The sequence below is a fragment of the Lontra canadensis genome, unplaced genomic scaffold (genome assembly GCF_010015895.1).
Source record: "Lontra canadensis isolate GAN:19392208 unplaced genomic scaffold, GSC_riverotter_1.0 scaffold50, whole genome shotgun sequence".
NCBI classification, from domain to species: domain Eukaryota; kingdom Metazoa; phylum Chordata; class Mammalia; order Carnivora; family Mustelidae; genus Lontra; species Lontra canadensis.
Genome location: NW_022631044.1, coordinates 11292937 through 11313007, shown reverse-complemented (window position 1 = coordinate 11313007; position 20071 = coordinate 11292937). Strand labels below are relative to the sequence as shown.

The 20071-nt window shown below is 43.4% G+C and overlaps 1 protein-coding gene across 9 annotated transcripts in view; it reads right to left on the bottom strand.

Moving 5' to 3' along the window:
* Positions 1–1499: 1499 nt before the first annotated feature.
* The window catches only part of BCL11A (BAF chromatin remodeling complex subunit BCL11A), a 102322-nt gene continuing 83750 nt past the window's right edge, over positions 1500–20071 (bottom strand). For 3 of the 9 annotated variants that reach the window (XM_032873869.1, XM_032873867.1, XM_032873870.1), the window contains 2 exons: positions 17384–17485; positions 7368–12107 (listed from right to left, as the gene is read on the bottom strand). In XM_032873869.1, coding sequence (XP_032729760.1) covers positions 10087–12107; positions 17384–17485 — 2123 coding nt within the window. In that variant the 3' untranslated portion in view covers positions 7368–10086. Of the gene's footprint in view, positions 2346–7367; positions 12108–17383; positions 17486–20071 lie in introns of those variants that run through there. The other 6 variants (XM_032873872.1, XM_032873871.1, XM_032873876.1 and 3 more) reach the window with 6 other exon arrangements.

Genomic DNA, 20071 nt, shown 5'->3' with positions numbered 1-20071 from the left:
ACTTTCTAACTCTGGGAAGAAAAAAGAGGTAGAGGCAGAAATGTAGACCAGAAATGGAAGTGTAGTGAACACTGAGTGCAGTTACCAAGGCCGACGTTGTTCAAAAAAAATCTTGATTATTTGTTCTGTCTCAGTCCAAAGGGTTTCCCTTTGGAAATGGTGTCACTTTTTCAAAGTATCAGCAAGGAGCTTAGCACTTTCAGGGGAGGATGCTGTCACAGAATCCCTATTGGTCTCAGGTTTCAACAACACAAAAGCAGAGCATGGGGCAGGGAGAGAGTTTCTCTAGGAAATAACTCATGTCTGGAAGACCCATCCCACCTAGGTGAGAGGAACTTAACTCATCAAGGCCACCTAGTCAATCAGGGTTGTTTATCTGTCATGGAAAAGACACGGGAAAGATGGCAAGGAAGGACCCTTGCTCCAAGCTCCTCCTGCAGTGCCCAGAGCTGTTGGTAGGAAGGGACAACTTTGTGTGACCTGACATTTGGACATCCTTGACTGTGTGTGTGTGTGTGTGCCATACATGTGTGCATTTATGAACATTTATGACTTGTGTGCTAACACGGGGAGATAGTCTCTTTGATCAGTTATAGAGTTCAGTGAAATCAGCTCTGGACTAGACACCAGAACACCTGGCTTCCCTCCCCTCCCCTCCCCCCTCATCGTCCTGGCCTCCAGCAAGCCCTCAACCCTGGCAAGCCTCAGTCTCCTCACCCACAAAGTGTAAGTTGTGAGATCTGTCCCGACGAGGATCAGATGAAATAATGTTCATGAAAGCACTGCATGAAGTAGAAGGCAGTACACTACTATAAGAAGTCATTATTTATGATGAATAAGCAGGAAAGAATCCAGATGCCAATTATTTTGCCATCTTCTCACTAGGCTAGGTAATCTAGCCAGAGGGTGGTGAGTGGGTAAGATTTTCCCCACTTACATTCACAGCCAATATGTAAATCTATAATACACAGGTGTCTGAGTTCTATTATTTATAAACCTATTTTAATATGCTATATTGTTTCTAGTTCTCTTCTGGTTCTCCAGGCAATGGAAAACACACAATTGAGAAAAGTTCTTTTACAAATTAACTGGACCAGAAGGGATTTTTATCACCTGTTTGTAGACCTAACTTATTTGTGTCACTAATTTCTGAGGAATGGATGTCATGATCGTAACCATGTGTTCTGATGTGAACCTCCTTCCTCCCCCACTTCCCCCCCACACACACCCCCCCGTATAAAATCTGCCCCAAATTTCCCGATACAGTAATGTAAGTAATAAAGAAGTTTTCTGTGTGTTTGTCTGTATTAAGATATATTTACTAAAGGTTTGGGAACCTGAAATTAGAATATTTAATAAGCCACTACTGACATTTATCACCTTCTTTGGGATTTACCACTAACCCAGTGACGTTATCTTTCTTGAGCTAAATTAAAAGACAAATTCAAATCCTGCATGGTAGCCACCAAAAGCATATATTTGAAAAACAGAATTCAGCGTGCCATATTATGCATTATTTAATGGTATGCAAATTATAAGTCAGACAGTTAGGAAAACCACACTTCAGCATTAATAAACAGCAACACTACTACTACATTAATTATGATATTGCTATGATTTATTCCCAAGTTTTGCATTTTGATTCTCCTTGAAAATTTATGCCATCTGATAAGCAGTAACCTCTTTCCCCTCCTACACCTCCTACCCATTCCTCAAATCTGTTCTTCCTACCCAACCAATGGATGTCTGCAGGAAACGGGTACAGAAACACAAAGTCATAAGCAGCTGCATTGTCTTATAAGCATTAATAATTAAAGAACAAGCAAACACCACCTAAAGCTCCAACATTTATTGTGTCAATGTTAAGCACACTTTTTAAAAGACAACATAGAATGTATAGAAACAAGGGGTTGGGGGACTCATGCTCATTTCCACAATACGGGTAATTAGGTTGGCTGGTTTCAAAAGGGCCAGGACGCTGCTCAGGCCAGCGATGGTCCAGGGGCCCTCTGTAATGGGACTGATTCACTGTTCCAATGTGGGTCTGTTTTTTTGTTTTTACTTTTTATTAAAAAATATAAATAAAATGGCACTGCAGGCCCGGGCAGGGAGGACTCTGCAGGACTCTGTCTTCGCACAACGGCTTCTTGGAGGCTACTGTCAGAAAACATCACAAACTAGCAGGATGACAGACCACGCAGATGTCGGCTGGGCGGCACGCGTCCACCCCGCCCCTGGGGGCTTCAAATTTTCTCAGAACTTAAGGGCTCTCGAGCTTCCATCCGAAAACTGCCACACATCTTGAGCTCTCTGGGTACTACGCCGAATGGGGGTGTGTGAAGAACCTAGAAAGAGGTTGGAGACAGAGGAGGGGAAAAAAAAAAGTACAGGTGTGACTTGGCCCAGTGATTTTCTGTTCTCTAACTAGCTTTTTAAAACTATAACTTAAATCCACCACAGGTTGAGCCACTGGCATCTTAAACATGATTTCAAACTCAGTCCCCTCCCCCACCACATCTCTGACCTCTCTGAGTGCCTTTCCCATGCCTCCCTCCCTGCCTTCCCCACCAGGGACCCAGACCCGCTACCCGCTTGTATGATAGTCCTAATAAACTCGGGACACACCTGGAAGGAAACACTTTCCCTTATGACTGAGAAAACTGAGTAGGAAACAGTCCTTTGGTTGAGGAGAACAGGGGAGGGAGGGGGGGAAGGGGACATTTCCTTAAAATAATAATAAAATTATAAAGAAACAGAAACTCAAAATTGATGTAAAAGCAGCACAACAAAAACATGAAATGTCATCAAGTTCAACGTCAAAGCAGCCAACGATTTACAAGAGGCGAACAAATCTCTGAAGAGAAAACCAGAACCCAAAATAGTTGCTCCCAAATTGCACCAAAAACTGCCTGTAGTTTCTTTCAAACATGCAGTTTTCTTTTCCTTTTTTTTTCTTTTTGGTAAGGGGGAAAGGCAATGGTGAAGGGAAGAAGGGAGTGGTTATTTTCCTCCGGGGTTCCTCCCTTGCTGTGTACATTGACTTGAAGCAGCAGAACTGGGAGTCCGGATGTGCCGAGGAAGAGGGCTACCACTGTGGCATTCCAGGGCTCGTTGCCATGGCGACCTGAAGCCTGGGCCTGGGGCCTCCTCTCCCCCGACTTGGCGCCGCAGGAGGCCCAGGGTCTGGAGCTCAGCTGCTCTCCTGAATTCCCCCCGCGCAGTGGAGACCCGGACTGAGGGGCCTCCTGTGTCCAGGTGGGCTGATACCCCCATCGAACCCCTTTGTCCGACCTGCTACCAGTACTGAAAACCCTAACAGACAAAATACAGCATGGACAGGTACCACGCTCACCATTATTGAAAAGCACAGCCCCCTACGGGTTTGGGGGTGGGGAGGGGTGGGTCCTGCGTTATAGGATTGACTTTGGGGAAATCGTTTAATTTGCCTTTTCTGCGGAATCACAAGGACCTGATATTCACTCCCTTTAAGTAGTCTTTGCCACTTTTACAGAAAGGAAAAACAGTATTTGGATCAACCACTGGAATTGTGTGTTCAGGCAAGTTTAGGTTCTTAAGTACAATGACCCACGTGAACTGAATTGGTCTCCTTTCCTGTTTGCAAGGGAGGAATTAATCGCATCCCATGACCACAGATGACACTGGGAAACAGAGAGAGAGAGAGAAACAGACCCATCCCCCTAAAGGCTGATTCACTGGCCATGTGTTTTACTAAATGAAACAGAGGGCTAATGGGATAACAAGATGACAGTAAGCAAAAGTGCACACCCAACAACCCATGTCTACTATTTGCAGCTACAGCAGCCCTGAAATAAACGTACATAATCCCAATTCTGGCTATGTGTCCTGATGTCCATTTCTCTAAACATGGGTTCATTTATTCTTAATTGGAGAAGCTGCAGGGCCTTAAGAGACACTTAGGAAAATTTGCTAAGTGCCTCATGCCTTTTTTAAAAGTTAACAGTCTTTTAAAGGACATTTTTCCAAGCAGGTTTAAAGAACACTGCCAATCCCATCCTCACACTGGCAAAATTCCCACATTTCTTTCTTTTTCTTTTTCTTTTCATTTTTTTAATGGGAAGTTGTCTGAAAAAGAAAAGAGAATGGGATGGGTACATTCTTGAACACACCAGGCCCGGGGACGATGGAGCAACAGAATCATAATGAAGAACACACGACTACAACACAGTCATAAGAAATCATGTTTGTGTGTGCGTACAGAGGGCAAAAGAGTCTTTAAAAAAAAAAAAAGAAAGAAAACGCCGTATTTCCTCCCTCACGCTCTGAGCTGAAAGTGTTCAAAGCAGGACAGGATGGGGCCTGAGGCTCCTCAACTCCTTTTCAGGAAAGCCTGAAATATCCCAGTTTACAAACTTTCAACAAACTTTTAGTGTCTGTGAATAAACCACCTCATTTCCTTATTTCTCCAAATGAAATGATATCTAACCCCCACTGCCGCTTCCTTTCAAATTCTCACTTCAAGCATTATGAACATACACAGTACGTACTTATTACATATACAGAAATGGTATTTAAATAAACAGTCCTATCACAGAATGCCCTGGGAAAAAGTCAACTACTTCACACTTCCTGCCACGGCTGGTACAAACGAAGAACCAAATGTTCTGAGCCACCTTTAAAATGTATTGGCTTCAGTCCTTTTGTAGGTCCTAAACAAAGAGAGGGTAGGAAATGGTCCCGGGATAGAGGTAATCCATGCACTGGGAAGGTTTCTGAGTTAAAATCTGTGCAAAGTAGTATTTGCGGTACTCCTGTTTATTAAGTTGTTCTCCAAAGGAAGACAAAAGGGAGCACTTAAGCATTAAGAGTTCAGGTATGTAGAGAACATTGCATCAACACATCGGGGGGGTCACATAAACTGGAGAATTCTGAAAAATGTTAACATCCTTAGTATTTCCTCATTTAAAAAAAAATCGGGAATTTATCCTCTGTTGGAAATGGTTTGTTGTTATTTTGCATTAATATTTTTAATTTTGGGGTCCCGGATACAGATGTCATTTTTAAGTTATATTCCTGTTGCCTAGGTTTTCAGACTCCTATTGTTCACTCAGCTTCAGAAATAAGATTTTATAAGAGGGCTTCACTAAGTCAGGAGACTAAGTACCCTGAAGAACATGTCTCCCAATAAATTTATTTAACTTCGGGACCATGTAAATCAAACATAATCTGTGATTTATCACCAGATGTTTGCACCCCTCCCCATTCCCCATTTGATTTAAGAAATTTGAACATACAAGTAAGTATACAGTATCCACCATTAATTCTGTCTGTCAGGATGCAAAACCCAATTATGCTAAGAGCATCATATACTGAAAAATTAAAACGAACACTATATATAAAACCTGCACAGCTGCACTCATGGCTCCTAATAAAAGAGTAATAGGGACACACAGTGGTTTTATGGACATTTATTATGGTGAAGCAGAAGTCACCACATCTAAAACTGGCATGGCCCAGGGGAATATTTCTATCCTGACTAGTATTGTGGATTCAGTTGTGAAGTAACCTAATTCAAAACATAGAAATCGCCTCTCAGTTCACTGCCAATTACCAAGTCCTGCAAGATACGTCCATCTCTATCCCAGCCCCTATTCCCAGCCCCAGACAGATCCTCTCTTACGGGATTCCTCTCTGCCTCCACTCCCTACTTCCCACCCAAACTGGCTTTAAAAAAATACACCTCCTTTCTGTGCATTTTAGAAGGATAAAACTATTCTTGCCTCAGATCAAAGGCATTACATGAAAAGGCCACCTCACAGGCACCAGGGCATAAGAACTGAGCAACAAAAATGTTACCACAAGAAGACAACAGAACAGCTTTTGTTTTGGTTTTTACAAAAAGAAGAACAATGTTGTATCCATTCATCTACATTGGGAACAGGGAGACAGGATCAGAGAAGTCTGTGCTTTAATAAAGCAAATAGATGCTGCAGGTTGCAGTATTTGTAAAACTGACAACACAGATTTCTAAGGAGAGTTTTTTTTTTTTTTGGTTGTTTGTTTTTTTAAATAAGGGACCGAACCTGCTTTCCAAAGACTATGTTTCATTTCATAAATCTGTTGGTTGGGCAGATCACTGACGGGTACTTCCCCACTCATTTGCTATCAGCCAGGAACACAATATAAAAACACCTAAAAGATCTGTCCCATCTTTGGTCCCTAGGACCTCAGAATCACAAGGCCAACACCATCCATCTTAGGAAATCAGTGGCTGATTCCACAGATTAGCCACATCTGGCTAAACTACTGTTTACTTCTCTCTCTCTCTCTCTCTCTTTTTCTCTCTGTCTTGTTAACCTGATGCTTTTGTTTCTGGATTTTTATGGGGGGGGGGAGTGAGGTTATTTTTGGTATGAAGAAAGACTCGTATGGAAATGAAAGAGCTGATTTTTTTTTAAAAAAGCTTTTTTACATTATGTTCTAAGATAGGGCAGGGAAGGGAGAATAGAAAAAGAACTTTCAGACAACAAGAACAGCAAAAAATCCAAAAGAAATAAAAGTTTAAGATGCTATTACCAGTAAATTTTTCATTTATATCTGAATGAATTATTGTTAAGAGATGAAGGGAAAGTTTTTAACATCAGACTGAAAACACTTTCCATTTCTTGAAAATTATTCTAGAACTATAAAATCTAAAAACTATTTCCATGTTTTGAGACATGTCTATTTTAATATAGTAAGCACTTTATGTTCCTTTAGGGTATAATACACGCATCAAAATGCCCATAGAAATAATCCTGAAAAAGACTGACTGGCCTTCTCTTAAAACCTGTTATTTTCTTGAAAGTAATTTACAGAGTGTGTCAAATGAGGACACAAGAAGCTTACATTGTGTACTTTAATTTTTTTTATTTTTTTCAATAAAGGGACAAAATGGGTGTATGAACAGGTTAATGCAGACAACTGCCAAAAAAACACAGACAGTGGTTTTTCCAATAGAACTTAACAAAGACCAGAAACAAATACAATAAAAAGCCAGGTTGTAATGACCTTTGGTCATCCAAATAAAAAAAAATAAAAACAAAGAAAAATAAAAGATCAAATTAAGTGCCTCTGTTTTGAACAGGGCACGTAAGCAATAATAAATAGTGACTCCCATAGTAAAAGATAAAATTTCAAGTTACGACAAACAGCTTTCATTACAGGAATAGAAAAGGCCAATAACAAAATATTCTGCATTGCCATTTACAAAAAAGTATTGACTAAAGCGGGCTTTCTCTTTAATATGCTTTGCATATGAAATTCTTTCCAATCTAAATATAAAGCACCATTTAGTTTTTGGCAATGAAAAAAACTGCAAAACATTGTTTTTGTTTTTTTTTTTTTCCTTTTTTTTTCTTTCTTTCTTTTACTGCATATGAAGGTAAGATGCTGGAATGTAGGGTGATAGAAGGAAAGGGACAAAAAGCACACTACATAACAAACCAACGTTATTAGCTTGCAGTACTGCATACAGTATGGCAGCAGGAAAAAGGAACAAAAAAGGATATGTACAACCCCTATGACAGCCATCCGTGTGACATTCTAGCAGGCTCCCCCAAACCGCCATTATATGGCTTCTCATCTGTACAATGTCACACTTTTTTGTTTGTCTCTTCTTTTTTTTTTTTTTTGAAGCATACAAATAATTTGCACTATATTATCCTGCCAAATTAAAAAAATATACTGTGGCAGCCTGTCTTTTTTTTTTTTTCCACTACCAAAAAAGGTACATTGATACCTTTTAAGAGAACAAGCAACAGTTAAAAATACAAGCTTCAATATAAATACTATAGTGCCTAACACTAGATGAACATTTAATTCAAATACCATTCTAGAAATACAGAAAAAAGACCATAAATGTGTTTTAGCATAGGAATCAACATGAGTGTGCATTTTCCTATATTTAAGTACTATATAATCTTAAACCTTTCCCCAATGTATGTTTTTTTACAACCTGAAGAGCGGTGTGTATCCAAGGCATAGAATTTCCACTACCATTTTTAAATGGATAACAAGTCTTGTAACACCACCAAGACAATGGAACCCTAAAATGCAGTTCCCCCCTAAACATAATGAAGTGTTTTTTAAAAAAATTTTTTTCTTAACATTTATATTTAAAAAAGTTTTGTACAAAAAAATCCTTGCACTGTAGAAGCGAAAGCAATCATTCATTTCTATGTTAAGTGTATTCTGTTTTCCATTCACAGCGCTTGCAATGTTGAGTCCGAGTAAGTAAGCTCATTAGTCAAGTAAATGGCTGGCAAAGGTTTTTTTTTTAGTTTTTTTTTTTTAAAATGCTCATCAATGAGACTGTGTTCAATTTTTTTTTTTCAGCATTCTTGCAACTTTTCCCTTAAGTATAGACCTGTAAACTGGGAAAATTGTACAGTGCACTTAATTGTCCTATCTGAGCAGGTTTATTTTATACTCAACCTCTGTATCTCTGATTAGAGAAAAGATACAGATATTACAGGCAGAGTCAAGTGCTATTTGAACACCAACTGGGGCAGATGCTAGCTTAATAAAAAAGAAAAAATTAAAAAAATAAAATAAAAACAATGAATCCTCTTCCATGTTAACACAAATAGCACACAGTGTATGGAAAAGAAATGAAGTACAACTTTTAGGGAGCACAGACATATATACTGCTACTCTTAAAATTCTTTCTCTTCTTTTTTAAGAATGTCACATTTAAACACAAGTCTTAAGAATTCATAGTTAATCATCATTGTATCAATATTAGCTTATACACCTGTTCTAGTTTAAAATGGCAAATAGTACCACATTGTGCTAAAAGATCACATATTTTTCTTCCTGTTACCCTCTGTCAAACCTTATCGTCAGTCTCTTGTTTTTAATATGGTCTACGAGGTCTTAAAGTTTATCGTTTGATTGTCCCTTTGACAACCAAATAGATCTGGATCTATTTCTTTTGGTGCCAGAATTTTTTTAAACAGACATTATTTAAAACAAGTTATCTTCATAAAATGAATTCCTTACTAATGCATTTAATTGTATTCCAGGGCTTTTGCACGTTGCACATTCAATCTAATCATCATTTAAAAAAAATAAAACTTTGGGCAAAACAGCCCATTTCTTTTAAGCTCTCACCAGGAGCAAAATAGCGTTTATACTGGTATAATCAGTTTTGCTTATAAGATTAAACTAAAGGGAGAATGATGATTAACTAGGACATAGTGGGTCATATTTTTAGGTAGCCATTGTTGTGAGAAATACAATATAGAATTATATGCTAGGTCCTAAGGTTTCTTACCTCACCCAATGCTGAATTAAGCTACAAGTTTATAACAAGTAGAAAGAACCATCAACGTGGTTTTCATAGATCCAAGGCACTCATATTTTAAAACCAAATGATAGGATAAACTTGCTTTGTTTTTCTGTTACTTTGTCAATTCAAGGCCTTTTTTTTTCCTCTCCAATTGATACATTTAACCCTTTAGAGACAGACATTTAGCTCATAGAGATTTCGTTTCAGTGCTGTCCATTCTGTCTGTAGAGGGTTAACCCAAAGACTGTTTTTCCTCCTCACGTTATAAAATAAAACTGTACATGATATGTATTACAGAATGTATGCAGCATGGTCTTTTTCTCTCTCTCTCTCTTTTTCTCTCAGAACGGAACTGGAAACAGCAACATGTTTGCTCAGCAACGAATCGGGGACAATTTAAAATAGCCATAACATACCATACATGCTGTCTAAGTTTAAAAAAAAAAAACATACACAACATGTAAATTATTGCACAAGAGAAAGGCTCAAAGTTTGCGTAAAATGCAATAGTATTGCCCCATACAGATCATGCATTCAAACGGTGAGAACATAAAGGAAAAAAAGAAAAAGAAAAAAGAAAAAGAAAAAAAAAACAGGTGTGCTGGTGACAAGCACTCTCATATTCTTAGCTTCCGTTACTTCTGTTTGTTTGTTTGTTTAATCACATGGGACTAGAAAAAAATCCTACGGGGGAGTGGGGCTGGAGGGCGATGGGGGAGGGGGTGGTGAAAAAAGGAAGTGTCAGGTGGGAGTGAGGGAGGGGTATTAATATACCTCTATTCAGTTTTTATATCATTATTCAACACTCGATCACTGTGCCATTTTTTCATGTGTTTCTCCAGGGTACTGTACACGCTAAAAGGCATCTTACAAATTTCACATTTGTAAACGTCCTTCCCCACCTGGCCATGCGTTTTCATGTGCCTGGTGAGCTTGCTACTCTGGGCACAGGCATAGTTGCACAGCTCGCATTTATAAGGCCTTTCGCCCGTGTGGCTTCTCCTGTGGACAGTGAGATTGCTACAGTTCTTGAAGACTTTCCCACAGTACTCACAAGTGTCGCTGCGTCTGCCCTCTTTTGAGCTGGGCCTGCCCGGGCCCGGACCACTAATATGGGGCGTGCTCCCTCCACTTCCCGTGCCGCTGCGCCCCGAGATCCCTCCGTCCAGCTCCCCGGGCGGCGTGGAGAAGCGCAAGCTCCCGTTCTCCGAGGAGTGCTCCGATGAGGAGGCGAAAGGCGATTGTCTGGAGTCTCCGAAGCTAAGGAAGGGATCTTTGAGCTGCCTGGAGGCCGCGTAGCCAGCGAGCCACTGCGAGTACACGTTCTCCGTGTTGGGCATCGCGGCCGGGGGCAAGTCGAACTCCTTCTCGAGCTTGATGCGCTTGGAGAAGGGGCTCAGCGAGCTGGGGCTGCCCAGCAGCAGCTTTTTGGACAGGCCCCCCGAGGCCGACTCGCCCGGGGAGCAGCCGCGGCCGTTAACAGTGCCATCGTCTATGCGGTCCGACTCGCCGGCCACCGAGTCTTCGTCGCAAGTGTCCCTGTGGCCCTCGGCCTCGGCCAGGTGGCCGCGCTTATGTTTCTCGCCCAGGACCTGGTGGAAGGCCTCGCTGAAGTGCTGCATGGAGCTGAGCACCATGCCCTGCATGACATCAGGCAGGGCGCGGCCCTCGTCGCCCACGCCCACCACCGCGCCCCGCGAGCTGTTCTCGTGGTGGCGCGCCGCCTCCAGGCTCAGCCCGAAGCCGTAGTCCACCCTCTCGCTCTCCGTCAGCTCCTCCTCCTCCTCTTCCTCCTCTTCTTCCTCTTCTTCGTCGTCCTCCTCTTCCTCCTCGTCCCCATTCTCCGGGATCAGGTTGGGGTCGTTCTCGCTCTTGAACTTGGCCACCACAGACTTGAGCGCGCTGCTGGCGCTGCCCACCAGGTCGCTGGTGCCGGGTTCCGGGGAGCTGGCGGTGGAGAGGCCATCGTCGGACTTGACCGTCATAGGGGACGACTTGTGCATGTGCGTCTTCATGTGGCGCTTCAGCTTGCTGGCCTGCGTGCACGCGTGGTCGCACAGGTTGCACTTGTAGGGCTTCTCGCCCGTGTGGCTGCGCCGGTGCACCACGAGGTTGCTCTGAAATTTGAACGTCTTGCCGCAGAACTCGCATGACTTGGACTTGACCGGGGGTTGGGAGGGAGGAGGGGCGGATTGCAGAGGAGGGAGGGGGGGCGTCGCCAGGAAGGGCGGCTTGCTACCTGGCTGGAATGGTTGCAGTAACCTTTGCATAGGGCTGGGCCGGCCTGGGGACAGCGGTGGGCTAGACGTGTTCCCTGCCAGCTCTCTAAGTCTCCTAGAGAAATCCATGGCGGGAGGCTCCATAGCCATTGGATTCAACCGCAGCACCCTGTCAAAGGCACTCGGGTGATGGGTGGCCAGGGCCATCTCTTCCGCCCCCAGGCGCTCTATGCGGTGGGGGTCCAAGTGATGTCTCGGTGGTGGACTAAACAGGGGGGGAGTGGGTGGAAAGCGCCCTTCGGCCAGGCCGGAAGCCTCTCTCGATACTGATCCTGGTATTCTTAGCAGGTTAAAGGGGTTATTGTCTGCAATATGAATCCCATGGAGAGGTGGCTGGGAAGGACATTCTGCACCTAGTCCTGAAGGGATACCAACCCGCGGGGTCAGGGGACTTCCGTGTTCGCTTTCTAAGTAGATTCTTAATCCATGAGTGTTCTGTGCGTGTTGCAAGAGAAACCATGCACTGGTGAATGGCTGTTTGCAAGTTGTACATGTGTAGCTGCTGGGCTCATCTTTACCTGCAAAATAATACAACACCAACATCAATGTTTCATCACAGAGGAGTGCATTAGCAATTGCTTCTTTATGTTTCACCTCCAGCCTTCCCTGCCCCCAGCCCTCAACCCGAGAGGCCTAAGCCCTCACTGACCTATTCTTCTGCGAGCCTGCATTGGTGCCAAGCACATCTGGTGACTGAGGCCCCATAAATATTTGTCCAATCAATCTTTCTGCCATTTCATTCAGTTCTAAGAATTTTAAATCCAATCTCCAAATCAGAAAAATCTGGACCAATTCAAGCTTGGGAATGAGGATCCCTACATTCTAGGGAATCTCAGCAAACATCTGAGCTTTCCAGTCCTTTGCCAGCTGTGGTTTGGGGCAAGCTACTTCATCTCCAGGACTCCGTTTCCTCATTTGTTAAAGGATGCACTTGGACACGGTGACCTAAGGGAAACTTGCCTGCTTCCTAAATCCCACCGTTCTATTCTCCCCTGGGTGGCAGGTGAACTTTCTAAAGAGGCAATCATTTCATAGAGATATCAAAAAAGAGAAGGTCAACTCATTACAATTCTCTGTGGGCCTAGAGATGCTTTTAATCTTAGCCGGAAACACACTAATTGTTGATACTGTTATAAATGAGAAGACACGCATAAAGTAATTCTGTGGAAGAGAGGCTAGCGACAGTCTCACCTCCCAGCCTGTGTGAGGATCAGTGAGTCCCAGTTCTGGTTCCACAACTCCCTACAGGGACTCCCCTTTTTATCTCAAAGGACAGTGCAAAAATCTCAAAAGAGAAATTTAATTCGGATTTAACCAACAGGCCGGATCACATCTTTAAGAATTGTCCCCCAGTCAAACAAATGCGAGTCTGGAGAAGTTAGGAGGAGTGGCCGGTGCCAACTTAAGCAGACACAGCATCCTAGTTGAAGAACAGTTAAAGCAGCCAGCACCATGACGGGCTGAGAAATGCTACACTAGCCTCCTCCTCATTATTTTGAGAGGCTAACAACGTGAACCAAATTATACAACATCCTGCGCCCTCGGCTGAGCCTCAGCTCCAGTTGAGAAAGAAACAGAAAGATACAGTTCAGCTAGTCAACTCTTTGGCCAGTAGCCAAGCCGTCTGGAGAGGGGCCCTGCTTAAGTCACATTATTTCTCTCTCACTGAAAAGAACCCGAGAGTGGTAAATGCCACTTTGGCAAAGAGGGGCCAGCTTGACTTCACAATCATTCATTTCTGGAGATAGCTAAATTTAAAAATGTATATACACCAAGGGAGTAACTAACAGTTTACCAGTCAACGACAGCATTAAAAAGGGCACAAATGTTGGTGGCCAAAGGACAAGGATGAGAAAAATAGATAACTTCCCAGGGATTCCAAAAAAGGCGTACGTAAAACACAAGCGAGGAATAAACGTGAGCCCGTCTTTTAAAAGGGGGACTAGACGAATCGCTTCAGGCCCCCAGCTAGTATGTGTCAGTAACTTTTTTTTTTTAAAGCAAAAAATCCACCATGAAGCTAAAGAGCGGGAATAAGAAAATTAATCAGTTATGATTCCTCCATTTAGCAAGTCAGAAAGAAAAGCTGGCAGGGTCTTCTCAGGAGCCCCAAACACTTGCATTCCAAAACAAGCCAGCCCTGCTCAAGCACTTGTCTGAATAATGGACTCCCTGCCCTGACCTTGTAATTTACTTTACAATGCATTTATAATCTCACTCAACATATCCCACTCCTGGGTAAATCTCTTTAACAAGATTAGATGATAAGATACCAAAATTAGGTTTCCAACATTTGCCTAATGTGGAGGGAGAAAAAAAAAAAGACAGAAAGATTTTGAAAGAAAACGCTGACATTAGTATCACATTATCTGCCTATTTTTGTTTGCCTCCTCTCTTCAAAGGGAAATAAAAAGCATCATTGAGAGTATTTTCATAATTTTTTGTTGTTGTTGAACAATGACTTGGGTCCTAAATAGGCAGGAAAAAACCGATCTGGTTCCAACTAACGTGACCCTCTGTGGCTTTCTCCTTTGCCTCCCTAGGACTCTGTGTTATTATCATACATTTGGCCTGACAATCCCAACTGGATAAGTAAAAAGGAGATTTGTCAGCTGGAACAAGTCCTTAACACTTTCATCACTCCAAATGCCTCAAAATCATATCTTAGATTATAATATTCGATTGAAACTCAGGATTGGACCCTTGATTAGCAATGCCAGTTTCGCACACACTGTGAACGGGAAGGCCACTGGTGAGTGCCGAAAGGTATCTGGCACAGCTCCAAGGATCTCACCTGCACCCTCCCCAAAAGGCTTAAAGGGGAATCCTCTGTTTAATTTTGTTGCTCTGAACTTCCTAAAATTTTGCTTTCAGAGCCAGTGATGTGCTCATGCTCCAATATGTTCACACCATACTGTTACCCTCTCTTCTCATACATCAGGTCAGAGAAGATGGCATTTCATCTTATAATGAGCATACAACATAGTTTTCACTATCGCGTTTTAGTATTCCTATCAACTAGATATTCTAGATCGTGAGGGCAGCTAGTGTAATCATAATGTCAATGAGAAGGGCTGTTACGAATGAGACTAAAGATTACCTCAAAAGAGCTGCTTTGAAACTGGTAATTATTACCAGCCCACTAATAGCAAATGATGCATTACAGTTTCACCATATAATCTGTGTTTCACTCGGCTCACACCAGTGCACCATATTATATTACGGTGCTCACAGATTCTCAATTCCTAAACTGCAGTCATCAATAAATGTGTTACTTGCCATAATTTGTGAAATTACTTTGTTCATAACATCTTTGATGGTTTAGAAAGACCAGAATTGATTTCCTGCGTGGCAAAATTAGGGCTACATTGATTTATTGACGTGTAAAATATAATAATATTCTTCATTTACTCTGACGAAAATCAACTTCTCAATTTGAGAGCCTCATTGGGCATTCACGGGGATTGTTTTGATTTAGAGCAATAAGTGGGGACCTGGCCCCCAGTGCAGGAACTCCAGGCAGCAAACGGTTAAAATCGGCTATTAGCTCACCTACCAGCTGTTATTTTATTTCATTTTACTGTATAGGAAGGAGTAACCCCATTTTTAGTTTGCCACCAATGCTAAAGAGACCTATGATCTCAGCCTCAGGATTTAGAAGAACAAGGTCTGACACCAAGGCTCTGAACCAGTCATTTCTTTGGCCCTTAGGTTTCCTATCTGTAAAATGAGCATAAAAACAGTACCTGACAGAACTGTGAGGCTCAGATGACAGATGCTTATAAAAGCCACATGTAAACTACCTGGACCAAGGTGAACGTGAGTTTTCTTTACTCCCAGCCTTGATGAGTTCCCTAGCATGATGACCGACCAGATCGCATGCCCAGAAAGGCTTCCAGAAGGCTGGAATCCAGAATCCAGGCCTCACCTCAGGCCCAGCAGAGGCCCCGGCTAGAGGGCAGCAGGTGGGGGCCACATTAGGGCCCACGACTGTGCTCCACCAGCAGGGAAGCCACAAGGTAAGGGCTAAGTGCTCTGAAAGCCAAGGAAGCAGCTGGTTAAGGCAGCTGAGTGGCCTGGGGGTCAGCTTTGCTCCAGAGCTTTCTGGAGTTCCACAACCCATCTCCACATACCTTGTCTGGTCACTCCTAAACTGGTCCTGCCAGCATGGGCACCAGCAATCTAGGCACCCTCCCTTTGCGGGAAGAGGGGGAGAAGACAAGGGCTCTGTATCAGGCTCTTAGCTTCCCACCCCTCGAATCCAACTCCCTGCCCTCAGGAGGGTCAGTGGAAAAGAGAGAGGACGAGCTGTTTCCCAGGCCATCAGCCAGCGGCCACTCAGCCCCACCCTCCTTTCCACCACCCCACTCCCCTCTTTTCCCTTCCCTCCACGGGTGGTTCTGTTCCCACGGCCCAGCCAGGCACCCCCAGCCAAACGAGGAGCGCTCTCCCCACCCAGTCAGCATGTAGGGACTCGAAACCATGAGTCCAACCCCCTAAACTCTACAGTCTGTGACCTAAGCCAGCCTTAGGCCCAGCCTGGTGTTGGGGAGGGGGTGGCAGAAGTGGTGTTTTAACCCCTCCACCGCCCAGCCCTCGGGACTGGAGGACTTGTGAAATTCACACAATGAGTCCTTGTTACCTAGGATTACCTAGGAGTTAACAAAACAAACAACTGGCTTCCAATTTGGTCTCAGGGCGCAAGCCCTGCCCTGCAGACACCATTCACGATGGTTAGGTCTAGCCTTACGTCTCCCACCGAATAACCAGGCCCCTCTCTAACTGAACACCTGCAGCATCTTATTCTTTTCTTTCCATGACACACTCCCCGTTTCCTTTCTTCTGTCCACAACAGGTTAGTTTTCACACACTTTCAAAGTAAAAATAACATTCCTTAACTAAAGATTAGATGCCGCACTTCTTTTTTTCAGGAAGCTGCTTTTTTGTGTTTGGGGTAGAATCAACCCCCACCCCCATCCGACTTTGTACCATGCATGACTCATATCATTTGTTACTCCATAGAAAAGCAAACTGAATTACCTTCTAAAACAACATCTTTTCAAACACATTTTCACCAACATACAAATCTACATTTCATAAAAATTTCCCCACCATAAAATTGGTTTGGACAAGTACGTGGATGGTGTTAGTGGTAGTGATGTGGGTGACGGTGGTCTCTTTGAATTTAAGCAACAAGGCTGTGCATTTGTCTCTAAAACTAAGAGAAAAATAAGTAGAAATTGCATATGTATGCACATATATAATGCACCATGTGGATATACAAATATACCATGCTTCAATACACACAGAAATGCACATATAACACACATGAGCACAGCTCTAAAGTAACTCTACATTGACTTCTTTTGGTTCTGGCCTCTGCTAACACGGACTCAATGGAATAAATTCCAATTCCTAAATGAGGCCATGCAAACGAATGTCCAGCAATAAAATGGGGCCGGAACACACAGATGGTATATGGTCACCAGCCGTGGAGACAGCTAAGACCCTAGGGAGGCCACCTCCCTCGCCCTCCACCCTCCCTACCTCCCCCTACCCCCAGGGATGAACTGCAGTCAGTTCTGTGTCTCCAGTGAGGAAAGGGAGGGGGGGAAGGAGGGGGTGTGGAATGGAGCGGGAGAGAGGGTACCAGTGAGTAATGGAATAATGCAGATGAGAATGCCAATCTGTTTTGAAAGTAACTCTTTTCGGTACTTAAAAAGTAAGGGTAATTTCCAGAAACTCTCAGCTTTATACACATGGACATTTGTAGAAGAAATAATGCTCAACTTACAAATACCCTGCGGGGCATATTCTGCACTCATCCCGGGCGTGGGGATTAGAGCTCCGTGTGCAGAACGAGGGGAGGACAGGCCCCTCCAGTGCAGAAGTTTATCTGTGAAAGAAACCCAAAATCAAGCACTAAAGCTACAAACAATGTGCATCGTAAACCACAGGATATCACATTTCAATTCCATTAAAATAGATTAACATCATTACAACAGCCTTGCAGATAGTTAACAGGCCCAAGGCCTGCATCAAACAAACAGCGATGAAGTTATTTTCACAATTTTGTTTTGTTTTTGATTTTGGTCTTTTTAGACAATAGAAAAGGGGTTTGTTTTAATGGGGGGGGTTGGTCTTTGGTTCCTTTGCTTCTTTGTTATAGTTTGTTTATTGTCTTACAATAAGAGACGTGTAAATAGCAAGGGGAAAATTGGTAATACTGGGGGTAGACTGCAAAAGGGAGGGGATTTATCTGCAAGGCTGGTTTACATGCATACATTTACTATCAAAGACAAGCCCAAACAAAAAACAATATGCAAGTAGGAAATAAGTGGATCTGTGAATCATTCCTTCTAGAACAGAGAGGCCCATTCTGTATTCCCTGTCCCATTGCTCCCTCTTCCCAAGCTGTGCTTAGGACAGCGCCTTCAAAGACAGGGCAATCGTGGGCATCGCGGACTTGGTTGGGCAAGAATCTAGAATAGATTCTTCTCTAGAATCGCATCAGTGGAATACCCCACATAGACACGGCTTCTTACAACACAAAGCAGTGGAGAATAAAGATTAGACTTCTGGGGTCCGAATAACTTTGGCCAAGTACACATCTTGAGGGTGAGGAATCCTACTCTTACGTGACAAGGAGAGAACCAAGCACCCAGAAAAAGTGGCCCACCTTCTCCATTCTACTGCACTTGGTCACTCTCTGGCGAGGAGAAATGACTTCTCACACTAATAAACATAAATCTAGCAGTAAATCAAGCATTTCTAGCACTGAGACTTTTGTGAGAAAAGAAATATTTGGTTTGTGTGACCGGGGGATTACATGGTTTATGTGGTAAGTTCCTAGTTTTTCCAAGTCCACCTTGAGCCAACCAAGCATGGAGAGGTCAACCTTGAGACAGAGTGTAGATCGATGGAACAGGAGATACTCAGTGTGTTCTAGAGGCTGGGAGGTTGTGATGATTGGGGGAGGAGGGAGAGAAGAAAAACAGACTTTGATGGTGAGTAAACAGAGTATGTTTTCCATTAGCTTAATATTAAGAGCACTTAAAAGTGTTGTTGTTAGACTCTAGGATAGCAGGTCTCAAGTGTAAAATACATCCTGTTCTCCTTATAGAGATTCACGCTGCCAAGAACAGCCAGGGCAGTCAGCACAAGGCTCCCTTTCATGGGGAGCCCGGTGGGTAACAATGGCGTGGTGCTCGTAGAAGATCTTATACTCTGTTGTTACCAAGCCTGCAAAGGGGGAGACTGCTCTCGGAGACCATCTCCAGAGACATATCCTCTGCTCTAACTCCAAACAAAATAAATACCACAAAATGAACCCGTGAAAAGTGCAAAGACTGGACTTAAAAAAAAAAAAGTAAGTCTTCATTTGATCGTTTATATTATAAACAGGGTATTTAGAGTAGAGGGTAAAATTCACTGCAGAATCAGTCATTGTGTTTTTCAACAAGAAGTCTGAGAACGCATCTTTGCGCTTGCTCTTGTCTTAGCCATTTCCTAAGTCTGCTCAGCGTGAGACTAAGATGGAAATCCTTTCCTTAGGAGACCCACACAACTGAGGTAGCTCTGTGACCCTGGCAGAAATGCAGCATGGGACCTGGACCCCTGCATGGGGACAGTCTGATTTCAAACTCCCTGCCACTTCCTCTGAGAAGAGCCTTGAAGTGCCTTGATAGGCCTCCAGCAAGAAACGGGAGGGCTCTTCACCTAATCTAGGTCTGACCACTCACATTTACCTTCGGTTGGCAAACCTGTCTACAGACTCGTCGGCCCTGAGCAAGCCGAGCTTCCGGGGGCTGTCCACTCTTCCACAAGGCCAGGCCATGTGGCAAAGCAAGGACTCGTCAAGGACAGTATCTGGGTATCTGGCACCACGACCCTGCTTTTGGCTTTTTGAATTGTAAGAAACCTTCAAGATCCTCAAGGTCTATGCCTTCATTTTACAGATGGGGAAACTGAGGCCTTGAGAAATTAAGAGGCTGGCCCACAGCTATGCTGACGGTTGAAGTGAAAATTGGAATCATCTCCTGACTTCCCATCCTGTTCTCTTTTCTGGGATATCCATCTAGCTCTTCCCCTGGTTCCCACCCAAGAAGTGCCAGTGTGGGGGGTTCCCTTTCTCCTGACCCGTTAAGAGAAACAATTTCTCCTAACAATGTCTTGGGAGAAAGTCCAACCCAAAGGTGCTCAGTGGGCCTTCTGAAGGTCCAAATAAACTGACTGAGCTTTAAAATTGGAAACCAACACCTGATCTGCTTCCTGAGCCTCTTAGCTTCCCACCCCCCTCCACCCCACACCCCCCCACACACACCCATCCCCAACCCAGATCTCTCTGCTTTCACCCTCTATCGCTGCTTCCCCTGCAGAATTAGCCAGCTAAAGAGAGACAAACTGTTCCTATCAGCTTAACAAGCTATTGAGAGACCCATCCTTGCATTTCTCTTCCTCCAGGAAGAGTGTCAAAACAAAG